Consider the following 14,276-nt stretch of genomic DNA (forward strand, 5'->3'; position numbering starts at 1 on the left):
AAAAAAGAAAAAAGGGGGGGGGGGGAAACATTGTTTTTAAACTACATGTCTCAATAATTTATTCCCATTAAAAAAAAAAACACCACCGATATCATTAATGTATTCAGAAATAGATGTCGAGCAGCACTTTTTTTTTTTTAAAGAGATTGTGACTGTAATATTATTTACTCTGTTATATTTGTACGCTAGACTTGTCTTTGATAACAGAAAATGCTTACAAAAATAAAACTTATATTTTACAATTGCACTATTTTTATAATATAATTCACTAATACAAATTTATATATTAAAATAATCACTAAAAACTTTAGGAGAATACATACATACCTATGTGTAAAAAATGATTTGAATGTTAGTTGCTCAATGGTTTTATAGACCATTGCTTTCTTTACTTGTATTGTTCAATCCAGAAATCATTATGGATTTTTAAGGTAGCCTGTCGGTCTGTATCAGGGAACAGTGAAATTTCAATGTTCCCTGGTCTGTATTGATTAAATCAAATTCTCTAGGCGCCACATTTTCAATCAATGCTTTCATTTTACGTTCTTTCACTTGACAAGGTCATGGGTCCAAGAGCAGAAAGTGTCACCAGAATGATATGGAGATCAGAAATTCATAAAGTTTGTTTTATTATAAATTTTTTACGCATTCGTCTTGTCTGTTAAGACCGTCTCAGAATACGGTATCATGAGAAACATATGATTGTGGGCATGTAGTCTAGCTAGTAAGCCTACACCGGTGGTGTAGGCTTACCCAAATTCTCCTAAATACGTTATTTTTTATTTATTTATATTTTTTTTTATTTATCATTATACTACCACAGTACTAACAATAAGTTTTGATTTTTTTCTTACTTCATTGCATTATTTATTTGGTCAAGCACAAAATGGAGAAAACCAGGGCTAACCGAAGTGAACAGAATCAAAAACAACAACATAAGTTGTATCTTTCAACAATGTCAGACAAATTTAGGTCAATTATTCAAATTAGATAAGGGCATTTATCCTCCTAAAGAGCTACTCTTATATTTCTCTAATCATACAGTACTTATTATTTATCTGGGACTCTATACCTACAAATATCATATAAATGCTCAAAGAAAATGTACCGCAAGAAGAAAACGAATCTATTAACCATACCACGGCAGCATGAAAGATTAATGTAACTCAGATACCCGAAAAGGTTAACTTGAATTATGTATTTTCCATTTTCAAAGAAAGCTAGTATTTATCGATGGTTACAATTTGTCAGAAAAAAAATCCTTAATTGAGTGTCATCCCTGACTACTCTAAAGTTCTAGCAATTTACAAACTTTCATCGCACACTACGATTGCCAATGTGAGTTACCTAAGAAGCGAAGTCACAATATTTAAAGTACTTGTCAGGCTAGACTTGCATTTATTCATTCGAGTTTTCCATTCCCAACTACGTATGCGCGCATATATTACTATTTATAAATTTTCATTTATATTTGCCATGAGCAATTTATTATTGAAACTACTTGATTTCATCCACTTTTCTTACTGTAACTTCAAAGACGATGGAAATCACAATAGCGGTGCTGTCAGAATGACATGATATTTATTATCATATATTTTTTCGATAATAATTTAAGCCGTTCTAAGTTTCTTTCCTATTCTCCTTCATGTTGTTCATTTAAAATATTATTTTGCATTTATTAGTTAAAACTAAATAAGCCTAGCCTACCTGCTGCAACTATAATAGGCCCTATGTTTATTGTATACTCAGTTTAACACAATTCACTTTTCTCAATTCAAAGCCGAAGTTAGCTGGTCCCACCACTCTAAATCCAAAACTGGACTTTCTACTACGATCGAATATCTTGTTATGGAGCAAGAAATCTTGTTGTTCCTATCTATTACCCAGGGCCGTCCTCGCTTTTTCTCAATTCTATTATTTAATATGAATCGCATCGCATTGACTTTTTAATGTTAAAAAAGCTAAATTAAAAATCCATAATGCGCTTGTGTTTTTGTATTGCCAATGTACATTTAAATTTTTTAACATTCCTTAATTTTAAGTAAAAAAGACAAAGAACAATTTTGAAAATATTTAGAGGTTACAGGTGGCCAAATTGATTACTTGCAATAAAAACTTAACTAAAGTGAAGGAAATTCATTTGCTATTTCAACCGGTAAGGAGCCATTTTTCAATCATGGTACAATGGACCTGAGGTGGAGGGTATGGTATCTAACGCACTTCTACTAACGTTAAATATAGTGGTGCCACATTTTCAACATAGAGTAGAACCCTTCTTTTGGGACACCCTGACACCCCTATTAAGGGGACACTTCCGTGAAACGAGGGGCAATATATCTTTTAATACTACGGCAACCCTATTCGGGGGACACACCTAAAGGGGACGGGGACACTTTCTGAGTGTGCCAAATGGTCAACAAATAACCCCTATTAAGGGAACACTTAATTTTTTTTATCATTGTATCACAACTACAGCATTCTCAAAGTAAGAAAAAATCATTCAACTATATAATTTAACACCTTTTGAGCAATAAACCAGAATTTTCTCCCCTTAATCCTTAGAGTATAACGTCGGCATATGCCTACTGAATGTTTTACTTCATTTAAACCAATCTTGTCAATTTTGACCCTTAACCATGGGGATTTCATTTCCTTTGTTTTTTGTGTACTTTCATATAGGATTCTATAAGTCGTTACTCTATTCATACTACATTCATCCAATAAAAAGCTCAATATTTTTAAATAAAAAAATAAGAATATTTGGTCATTAACACTACATCGTGAAATAATATTGGGAACATTTTACTATTATTATTTTATTATTTATATCATTTAGCTTATACAGCGGTCTTTCTTTGTAGATACAAAGCGCGTCTTTTTCCCTGGTCATTGGGTCCTCATGTTTTAAGTGTTACTGCTGGTAAACATCGCAGGAATAGGCTACCCCACCAGGTACCCATTTATACTCCTGGGTGGAGAGAACCCATGCAGTGATTGTTTGATGAAATAGGGAGGCCATAACATGTACTGCACCATGCAGACCTGTATGGTCTATATACGAGCCCGACAAGACAGGTGATTACAGGAGGAGTAATGCAGATAAAGTGCCTTGCTCAAGGACACAAGCGAAATGTACAGTGCAGCGAGGAACTGAAACCCCGTCCTCGAGGTTGAGAAACCATACCGTTCTCGCTGCACCAAACCGCTTCTATAACAGATAAAACTATTGTTGTTTTAATTACATTATTGTGCTGATTTCATATTATAAATGAATTGTAATTGCATTGCAAATTGTTGCTATAAATTATAGTTTTAATGCTACTTAGGTGATTCTTATATCAATAAAAATAAAATTATATATAGAATGTATGTCATCGTTGTATAAAATTATGCCAAAAACCTCTATTAAGGGGACAATTTCGCGTTTTTGTTTAGTGTCAGGGGACACCCCTAATAAGGGGACACTTTTTTGGACCCGAAGGTGTCCATATCCATGCTAACTCTATATATTGTGGCTGAACCTTGAGGGGAAGGGATAGTGGCTCTAGGTTGCCAGCATCTATTTCCGGACATTTATAGGTGCCAAACAAGTTGTCCCAACCATGGTGGGCTAGAGTGGATATGCTCTCAGACCTCACTAACTTCAAAATTCTGTATCGGTGGATAGAGGTAGCGGGTCTCCATTCTTCAGTTACTACCAAATTTGTCAAGTGCACCCCCACCCCCACTCCCTCACTATAATGGCCGGGCCACTTGCAAAATTTCATTAATATACTAGGCATATTATAATGCATGACATGTGGTCCAATGTTATAGAGTCTTAATTGTTAGGTCTAGGTCTATGTATTTTGGGCTATCCAAGTATGTAAATGTAGGCCTATCTGAGGTTTATAATTGAAAAACAATGAATAAGATAAACATTAACAGTTAAGACCCAAGCGATTTTTTTTTTTGTGAAGATTATTTCATTTTCAGCTGAATAGGCCTATGTGCTATTCGTAACTACAACGAAGTGATTAACGAAGTCTGTCAGTGTCACGCAACAGAAGAGGTTTTTAGTCGGGGAGAAAAACCACAAATCGTCCTCGGGGAGAAAAATAAAATATAGTATTTTCTACATATATTATTATATTATTATTAAATAAGCCTTTGAAACCCTCAAATTGTCATATTTATGTGGGACTTGCCCCCTAGACCGCTTTCGAAAGATTTTGAGCGACGCCCGACTATGCCAACTTTGTCGGAGACATCAGCCCCTCGTCGGGAACCTTTGACCACCGGTCGGGCAAATCCTGGTGCCACCCCTGCGTAGGGCCTACATAGGACTAATATTTGTCCTAATTGTAACTCTACTACTTCGAGTATAATAAAGAAGTTCTACATTTGTAGTTCCATTCTACACTTTAATGCTTACTGATAAGTGTATGCCTATATATTAAAAGTTTCATTTAGTAAGCATTTCTCTATACTTTCAAAAACGGTGCCTGCGTTAAACGAGAAAACACTGTGCGGGGAGAGTTCTAACGCACTGCAAGGTGTGCGCGACTGATCGGGAAGCAAGAGAATTAGGGCTGCCTAGGCAGGGCCTAAACAAATTTAGATTTTATTACAATATCTCAGGCCTAGACTTTACAATAACATTTGCCTAGGTCATAAATAGAACTGCTCTGGCATGATTCCAGCTAATGTCCAATCATTATACCTCTGTAATTCCTGCAAAACCGGAGTAATAGTCCTCCCAAATCTCGCGTATCTTGCACGCGGGTCTCTCTTCCGGTCAAGTAACAAACAGATATGACCTAAGTTGACCTAACAATTGACCAATTATAAACAAGACATTATTGAAAACCACAGTACGTATTGTATAGATGCCTACTGATAAATAGTGCTACACTTTTGGTTATAAAGATCACCTTTGCGTTGGTCCTACTTTGGTAAACTTTTAGTATGTTGTTTAATAATTAAGTTTATATTTAGATCATAAAATGATTTGTTGCAATTTGTCCAATGGAATCCTTATTTCCAATTCCGCTCTTTTTAAGCGCTAGTCGGCACAGGGCGTCTGCTGATTGTCGATAGCAGTCTGAACGGACCGTCATAACTTCAACCTGTTGCGCGAACGTAGTCGCGTTGCGTTCTTCACAAAAAATCGCGTCCGTTGACGACCGTCAGGCACAGTGAGTGCCCGGCATTACCTGACACAGCGTTCAATATCATCGATGGTAATTGATTTGTGCATCAGCAAACAATGATATCTGGAAAATATCGCCCGTAAAGGATAACCATTTATTGTGTGGATATTATTATTTTTTTATTATTATTATTATTGACTTTGAGAGTCTGCACAGCTGTTGCTTGCACCAGTGGGGATCATGGAGTGAGAAGAAGAAATAAATGTATAGCAGTCTAAAATACATCAGGCAATAGATTATTCCCTCGCCTCGAAGAAGTGAAGGGTATTGCAACAGCGCATGCGTGTGAGTGTGTCTGTGTGTGTGTGTACTTCCGGGTACATAATTCAAAAATTACTGGAGCAATTTACTTCAAACTTTAACACATTGACAACGATACATGTATCTCGGTCCTTATTTACATGTATTTGGTCCTTATTTATATATTTTCCGGCCGCAACACACATAAGCCGACTCGAGCGTATCTTTCGGCCTAGTTTTGCTAGGCCGAACCCACTCGAGCGGATTGGATGTGGGCCAGAGTAGGCCTGTGTCAGGCGGACCGGAAGTGGTCGTCGGCGTGCAAACTCGTGCGAATGATGGTCTTGCCACGCAAGGCTTGGCTTTGTTTGGTTAGACCGAGCCAACTCAGGTGGATTTACCACAGGCCATTATGTTTTAATTACATAGATATGGTACGGTACAACAGGGCGAGGGTTTGTAATCTAGGATTATCTTTTACAAGATACAAGAAGTTAGGAAGTTAATTGAATTAACAAAATATATGTAAGTTTGTACATATTATTTTTATATTACTCACAGTGATAATAATATAAAAACATAAATAAACTAAAAATAAAATAATGTAATAGAAAAGGAGAGCAATAAATTATTAGGAGCGACAAATGGAACATCGACATGAAAATTACAAGAACAAGCATTTAAAGGATCGAAAGTGAGCAGTTTAGATTTGAAGTATTTCAAAAGAGATTTCGCGAAACCTTTCAGGTAGATGTTCGTGAACGCAGTAGAGTGTTGGATGGTTACTCCTAAGAGTTCTGCATTTTCTGTCTTACCTCTTTTTTTACCATAGAATTTTTATTTTTTATTCATAAAATAATGTTTTATAATAATAATAATAATAATAATAATAATAATAATAATAATAATAATAATAATAATAATAATAATAATAAAACTGAAAATGATATAGAACATAGTATAGTTCCTTTTATTCGTCCCTTCGGACATTCAGTTCGATATACATTACTCAAAGGTTAGTTAATTTCACAAAGAACGTCAATAAAATTTAAATCAAATAAAACTGTGATCTTAATCTACTGCCTATGAAAAACTAGTTTGCATCAAACGGCAGCTTAATTCTTTTTTTACTTTTTTTAATCGCACTTCAAGTTCTGTCAACTCTTGTACTAGTGAATCATGTTGTACATAATATACTTATCAATATATTTTTTTATTAAATAAATTTCCAGGTAAAAATAAAATAAAATTATGAAAACGAGACAATAGACAATGATCAAGAACAATATCATAAAGCACCTATGAATGCCGAACGCAATAAATGAATAACGTATGCATGTGCGTATAATTTGTGTAATTGGTACATTGTTGTCGTGGTGCTATTTACGCACAATGTTAATTACGCTACATGTTTGCAAGCGTGTGGTCTATATTAAAAGAATAAAGATAATAATAATAATAATAATAATAATAATAATAATAATAATAATAATAATAATAATAATAATAATAATAATAGTGTAGTTTTTTATAGCGCACATATCCATCTAATGTAAGATGCTCATGGCGCTTGATATGTGGACTAGGATAACATCAATTCCACATTATATAATAATAACACTGCAACTTGATCCGGCCGCACACTGAGTCACTCTTTCTTTCATTCTTATTCAGCAGTAAAGTGATGACGGTAAAAATATGAATAGTAAATATGTATGCTACGCATTGGTAATACGATATTGTAACAAAATGGTGCAGTCCACCCCCCTATTATAAATAGATTAGGCCACTCCCTAATGCTGGGAGCCGATTGGCTATCTAAAAATAGCTGGGTTGGGATCTTGTTTGTTTGTTTGTTTGTTTATTAATATTTCTCCACATATACATAAATTAGAAGTATAATTCATATGGAAAAAAAGTATGTGGATGGTGGTCAAAATAAGTTTGAAAACAAACTTTACGATATGACCACCATTAAAAATAATTAATAAATCATTATTAATACGATGACAGAAATAAAAAAATAAATAAATAAATAAATAAATAATATGCAAAATTAAAAATTAAGTTTTAAGTATTAAGACCCATCGCCCAAGACATGTAGTAGTTGAGCTCTGGATCTCATGAAGTTTAGAACTGGGAAATTAAGTCAGTCATTAAGACTTGAGAGGCCAGTAAGGGACAGGCCTACTTATAGTTTAATTCCGGTGTTAACGGGAACCGATCGGCGGCTGCTGTGTGCTCCGCATATATGACATTGTATTTGTTGTTGATAATGGTACCAGTTTTATTGATCCAATAAATGCTATGAGAAACTCGGTTAATTTTGTTTGAAGTTTATTCAATAGTCGATCCGTATTATCTGACGGCGTGTCCGACAGACTAATACTTACGCAGGACTTAGACTAGACTGAGACTGCTTGGCCGAAACCGCCACAATATGATAAAAGAAAAAAAAATTACGAATCCTGAAAATTCGAAATACTATGTAGTAAAGATAGAATTATCTTTAAAAGTTAGGAATGTAAAAACCATTACCGGTATTGGACCTAGACTAGGCATTGTACATGTATATTCACTTCCCTTGAACTTCTACTATAAAATGAATAGGCCTATACAGTGGCGGATCCAGGAATTTGAAATAGAGGAGATTCAGGGAGGGACTTTAACAGATGGAGGGTCTATACTACCGGAGCCCCACCACTGATCTCTACTGTAATAGCTGGATTGCTCATTGGCTGGTTTAGCGAGGCAACCGACGCCATGATGGGGGCCTAAGTGACGTATCATTTTAGACAAGTTTCTTTTGGCATTTGTTTAAATTACGATTCTTGCAAAACTTTTTAATAATAAATTTGAATTTAAAGTAATGATTATTATCATCTATCTATTGGTTTGACTTTTTATGCAGTTTAAGAAAGCACAAGCGAAGTTATTTGCGTTGTTAGGAATCGACGTTACTATAACAACGCGACTTCGCTCGCGCTTTTGAAAACTGCATAAACAGTCGCGTGGTAAGATGGTTTGAAAAAAAATCCTACGTTAAATTTAAATTTATTATTGAAAAGTATTGCAAGAATCGTTATTTTTAACTATAATTTAAACAAATGCCAAAAGAAACTTTTCTAAACTGGTACGTTATGTAGGCCCTCCAACATGGCGTCGGAGGCCTCACTTTTTTTCTGTACCAGGGGCGGGTTGCTATTAACGGTCTTAAAGCCCCATTCCTGGCAAAATTTCAGTTTTTAAGAAAAATCTAATTTTTGTATAATGTTATAAAGATTTATAAATATAATACGGAATTGATAGTTTAACTGAATTTAGACATTCCTAAAGGCCAACTCAGACAGCGTCGGCCGACGCAGCCCGACCCGATTTATCGTCGGGGACAGTCTTAAGCCGTCGTGAGAAATATTAAACACGTTTAATATTCTACTACGCGACTGCCCCCCCCGCACACCATCGCGCTGTCCCCGGCGATTTTTTTTTCCGTACGAAACATTTACATGAAACCCCACTCGGGCCGTCTCGGCTGAATCGACCCGAAAATCTCATTGCAGAATTCAGGAGGTCAAAAGGTCATCAACAGATAAACGTCTACAAAGCAACTTCTGAGAGAACGTCGCTGTCTAATTTTTAAAAATACATTGATGTTACTATGTTAATACCAATGGGTCGTTTAAACGACATATAATATTTGATTAGCTGCACGAGTAATGAAAAGTGTTATTTTAACTTGAGTTACATACTATGACAATTTTAATTTTTTAGTTATGCCTTGGTTTTGCATAATTACCTAGGCCTACTAAGACCCTTTCTGGGAAAAGCACAAAGAGAAAGAAAAGCGCGTTTTTCTTTATCAAATGAAACAGGGTGACAGTTATTTTTAAATTAAGAGAAGAGCTGAGAATAGGCAGCTCTAAAATACTGGATGCCATAAGACCTGCCAAAATGGCATAGCACCAAATGAATGTAAAAATGAGCTAGATATTATTACTAGGCATAGTAATCGGCAGGTTTTTGATTACAAGGCTAGACCAAGTTAATTACATGTAATGCCGAAATGATTATTATTATTATTATTAATTATTATTATTATTACCTGTACCTTAAGGGGAACTTAGACAATGGAGGAATTAGAGAACAATTAAAAAAACGACGTTAAGGGGAAATAACACAAAACATATTCCCCTTGGGCGATTATAATTATTTATAGGCCTAGTAAATAGTACGGTATATATCTGTAGGTTCTTCATTACAAGGCTTAGGCCAAGGTAATTAATGCTGAAATTATTATTATTATTATTATTACTATTATTATTATTTAACATTAATTACATTACAATGATAGTTTGGACAAGTTCAATAACGCGGGAATGGTATATTATTTATTTAATAATATTTCTCTATGCGCTCTATTTTTTATTTCATGCTTCAAGTTTGTCCTATTTTTCCCAAAAAAATTTCAGTCAATGTCAGTATGTTGGTGTCAGCCTATGACCCTAGGCCTAGTTTAAGGAGGGGCCTAGGTAAGATCTGAGCCTGTTAGGCCTCTTTCTCTCTAGCCTTTGGTATTACTGTACCTACTACACTTTATAACAGGAGGTACTAGCTGTTGTTGTTGTAGATAATATACTAACGTTTAATAACATCCAAGAAGGTCACAGTTAGCTACACACGTATCCCATAAGTCCGTGAGATTTCATAGGCCTACCGTAGGTAAACATAGAAAGAGCAATACAGTAATAGTAAAACTCGAGCGTCACGATATTGCAAAGTGCCTGATCTTGTTCATCGTATCGTACTCATTCGAGTCAATCCGAGATGGCCCGAGTGAAGTTTCATGCAAATGTTTCGTACGGAAAAAAAAATCGCAGCCGGCTAGCGATTTTTTCCCCGTAAGAAACATTTACATGAAACTCCACTCGGGCCGTCTCGCCTGAATCGACCCGAAGATCGCCTATTGCAGAATTCTGGAGGTCAAAAGGTCATCAACAGATGAACGTCTACAAAACAACTTCTGAGAGAACGTCACTGTCTAATTTTTTAAAATACATTGATGTTACCATGCTAATACTAATGGGTCGTTTAAAATGACATACAATATTTGATTGAGCTGCACGAGTAATGAAAAGTGTTATTTTAACTTGAGTTACATACTGTGACAATTTTTATTTTTTTAGTTTGGTCTAGGTTTTGCATAATTACCTAAGCCTACTAACTAATAAAAATATACGCTTTTTGGGAAAGCACAGAGAGTAAGGAAAAGCTCGTTTCTCGGGGCGTTTCTTCATCAAATGAAACAGGGCGATACAGTTATTTTCAAATAAAGACAAAAGTTGAAAATAGGCAGCTCTAAAATACTGAATTCCATAAGACCTGCCAAAATGACAGAGCACCAATGAAATGTATAAATGAGGCCTAAGACTAGTTATTAATATCAAGCATTGTAATCTGCAGGTTCTTGATTACAAGTCTAGACCAAGTTAATTACATGTAATACCGAAATGATTATACTTAGGGCCTATTATTTATTATTATTATTACTATTATTTAACATTAATTACATTACAAGGATAGTTTGGCCAGGTTCAATAATGCTGCAATGGCATATTTTATTTATTATAATATTTCTCTTATGCACTCTATTTGTTTTTCATGCTTCAATTTTGTTTCCATTTTTCTCCAAACAAATTGTGATCAACGTCTGTATGTGAAGTGTGGCTATTGGTGTCAGCCTAGGACCAGGGAGATGTAAAAATAAGGACCCTAGGCCTATAGTTTCAGGAAGTGCCTAGGTAGGACTTAAAACTCAGCCTGTATTTAGGCCTACAGTTTATCCTCTATCTCTCTAGCCTTTGATATTACTGCAAGAAAATTTACGATTATGTCACCTCTAGATGACCAGAAATGGCACTCTCAGACTTAAAATTTGAATGTAATTTTCTATATTTCTATAATATTTTAAAACTATAAGGCCGGCCTAGACAAAGGTGGAAAAAAATTCAGAGTGCATATTTCCCTTCTTTATTAGGAAGGCCTAGGAGCAAAATGAAGAGCAACTACGCAAAAACTTGCCAAGTCGTCTTTCATTTCATTTAATGTTACTACTACTAGGCTAGGCCTAGATAAGACCTATAGGCCTGTGGCCTACTCACTACTACAAACTTGATTATATTAATAAACTTCAGGTAGTACTAGTAGTAATAATACTAAATATAGGCCTAGGCGGCTAACCAATTACTTTTGACTTACCGTTTGTTCATTGCCTTGTTTACCGTCTTTCGATTGATGTCCGCCCATTTTAAATAAATTAGTAAATTTTCGCACACATTTAGAAATTCTCTTCATTTATTTTCGGTGTTATAATTGCTTCTGACACTAGGCCCAGCATACTCTAGGTGGCTACAGCGTAGGCCTAGATTGCTATCACCGAATGAAAAATGCATTCTTTCGCCCGTACTTTCTGAATGATGCGTATTTACAACAATCGCAGTGTTTGTTCTCAAGCATTTTTAGCCGCGTAGGTACTATGGATACATAATAGCGCACGGAACAGCCTGGGGCATAATTATGTAGAGAGACGCGGAAGAAAGATTTTACCTAATTTTACTTTTTTTTTTAGGACAAGACAAATATAATTACAAATTTATTTGTAAAATATAATGGTAATTAATTAAAATATAACTAGTGTCAGCCTAGTGTATAAGAGATTGGGGATGAGGTAACCTATCTCACTCACGCCATTCACATGTGGTCAACTGTCTTTTGGGGCGCTAAAACAAGATTTTAAGTCTTCCTTTTCCCACCACCATGCCAAAAATCATCAAATTGACGGCACAGGCTTAGGCCCTATTTGATGATGAGGAAGAGGATGATGATGATGATCAGAATAATAATAATAATAATAATAATAATAATAACAATAATAATTAATAATAATAATAATAATAATAATAACAATAATAAAACTGAAAATGATAATGATTATAATATAGAACATAGTTCATAGTTCCTTTTATTCGTCCCTTCGGACATTCAATAATAATAATAATAATAATAATAATAATAATAATAATAATAATAACAATAATAATAATAATAACAATAACAATAACAATAACAATAACAATAATATTAATAATAATAATAATAATAATAATAATAATAATAATAATAATAATAATAATAATAATAATAATAATAATAATAAACGGGTATATGTAAGCATATACCCGTGCTCCGCACGGTGTTAAATGAGCGGGGAAAGGTAATCACGTACATTGTTGAATGGGGAGGCAATCGTTGTGCCCGTGGATATGGTTACCAGATGTCATTATTTTTCTGAAGGACGTCTTTGTAGTTAATGTTTTGAGTGTCTTTACAGCACACTCTAGTCCTTGTGAGGAATTATTGTGCAGTTTTATTGAGGGTGAATCCTAAATGTTTTAAAAATGGGGGTGGGGGGCGCACAACAGTTTCAGAATAATTGAATAAGCGAATAGCACATATACTGGGCGGTGCCTAGGTAGGACTTAAAAAACTCAGCCTGTATTTAGGCCTACAGTTTATCCTCTATCTCTCTAGCCTTTGATATTACTGCAAGAAAATTTAAGATTATGTCACCTCTAGATGACCAGAAATGGCACTCTCAGACTTAAAATTTGAATGCAATTTTCTATATTTCTATAATATTTTAAAACTATAAGGCCGGCCTAGACAAAGGTGGAAAAAATTTCAGAGTGCATATTTCCCTTCTTTATTAGGAAGGCCTAGGAGCAAAATGAAGAGCAACCACGCAAAAACTTGCCAAGTCGTCTTTCATTTCATTTAATGTTACTACTAGTACTACTAGGCTAGGCCTAGATAAGACCTATAGGCCTGTGGCCTACTCACTACTACAAACTTGATTATATTAATAAACTTGAGGTAGTACTAGTAGTAATAATACTAAATATAGGCCTAGGCGGCTAACCAATTACTTTTGACTTACCGTTTGTTCATTGCCTTGTTTACCGTCTTTCGATTGATGTCCGCCCATTTTAAATAAATTAGTAAATTTTCGTACACATTTAGAAATTCTCTTCATTTATTTTCGGTGTTATAATTGCTTCTGACACTAGGCCCAGCATACTCTAGGTGGCTACAGCGTAGGCCTAGATTGCTATCACCGAATGAAAAATGCCTTCTTTCGCCCGTACTTTCTGAATGATGCGTATTTACAACAATCGCAGCGTTCTCAAGCATTTTTAGCCGCGTAGGTACTATGGATACATAATAGCGCACGGAACAGCGTGGGGCATAATTATGTAGAGAGACGCGGAAGAAAGATTTTACCTAATTTTACTTTTTTTTAGGACAAGACAAATATAATTACAAATTTATTTGTAAAATATAATGGTAATTAATTAAAATATAACTAGTGTCAGACTAGTGTATAAGAGATTGGGGATGAGGTAACCTATCTCACTCACGCCATTCACATGTGGTCAACTGTCTTTTGGGGCGCTAAAACAAGATTCTTCCTTTTCCCACCACCATGCCAAAAATCATCAAATTGACGGCACAGGCTTAGGCCCTATTTTGATGATGAGGAAGAGGATGATGATGATGATCAGAGTATTAATAATAATAATAATAATAATAATAATAATAATAATAATAATAATAATAATAATAATAAATAATAATAATAATAATAATATTAATAATAATAATAATAATAACAATAATAAAACTGAAAATGATAATGATTATAATATAGAACATAGTTCATAGTTCCTTTTATTCGTCCCTTCGGACATTCAATAATAATAATAATAATAATAATAATAATAATAATAA

General features: G+C 34.5%; 1 protein-coding gene across 1 annotated transcript in view; it reads right to left on the reverse strand.

Moving 5' to 3' along the window:
• Nucleotides 1-11,822, reverse strand: part of LOC117100727 — a 24,556-nt gene extending 12,734 nt beyond the window's left edge. The window contains exon 1 of the mRNA XM_033240520.1: nucleotides 11,688-11,822. Within this exon, the coding sequence (XP_033096411.1) occupies nucleotides 11,688-11,783 (96 nt within the window). The 5' untranslated portion in view covers nucleotides 11,784-11,822. The remainder of the gene's footprint in view (nucleotides 1-11,687) is intronic.
• Between the last annotated feature and the right edge of the window lie 2,454 nt (nucleotides 11,823-14,276).

This window comes from Anneissia japonica, unplaced genomic scaffold (genome assembly GCF_011630105.1).
Source record: "Anneissia japonica isolate Jap-2015-1 unplaced genomic scaffold, ASM1163010v1 scaffold1430_len515961_cov162, whole genome shotgun sequence".
Taxonomy (NCBI): domain Eukaryota; kingdom Metazoa; phylum Echinodermata; class Crinoidea; order Comatulida; family Comatulidae; genus Anneissia; species Anneissia japonica.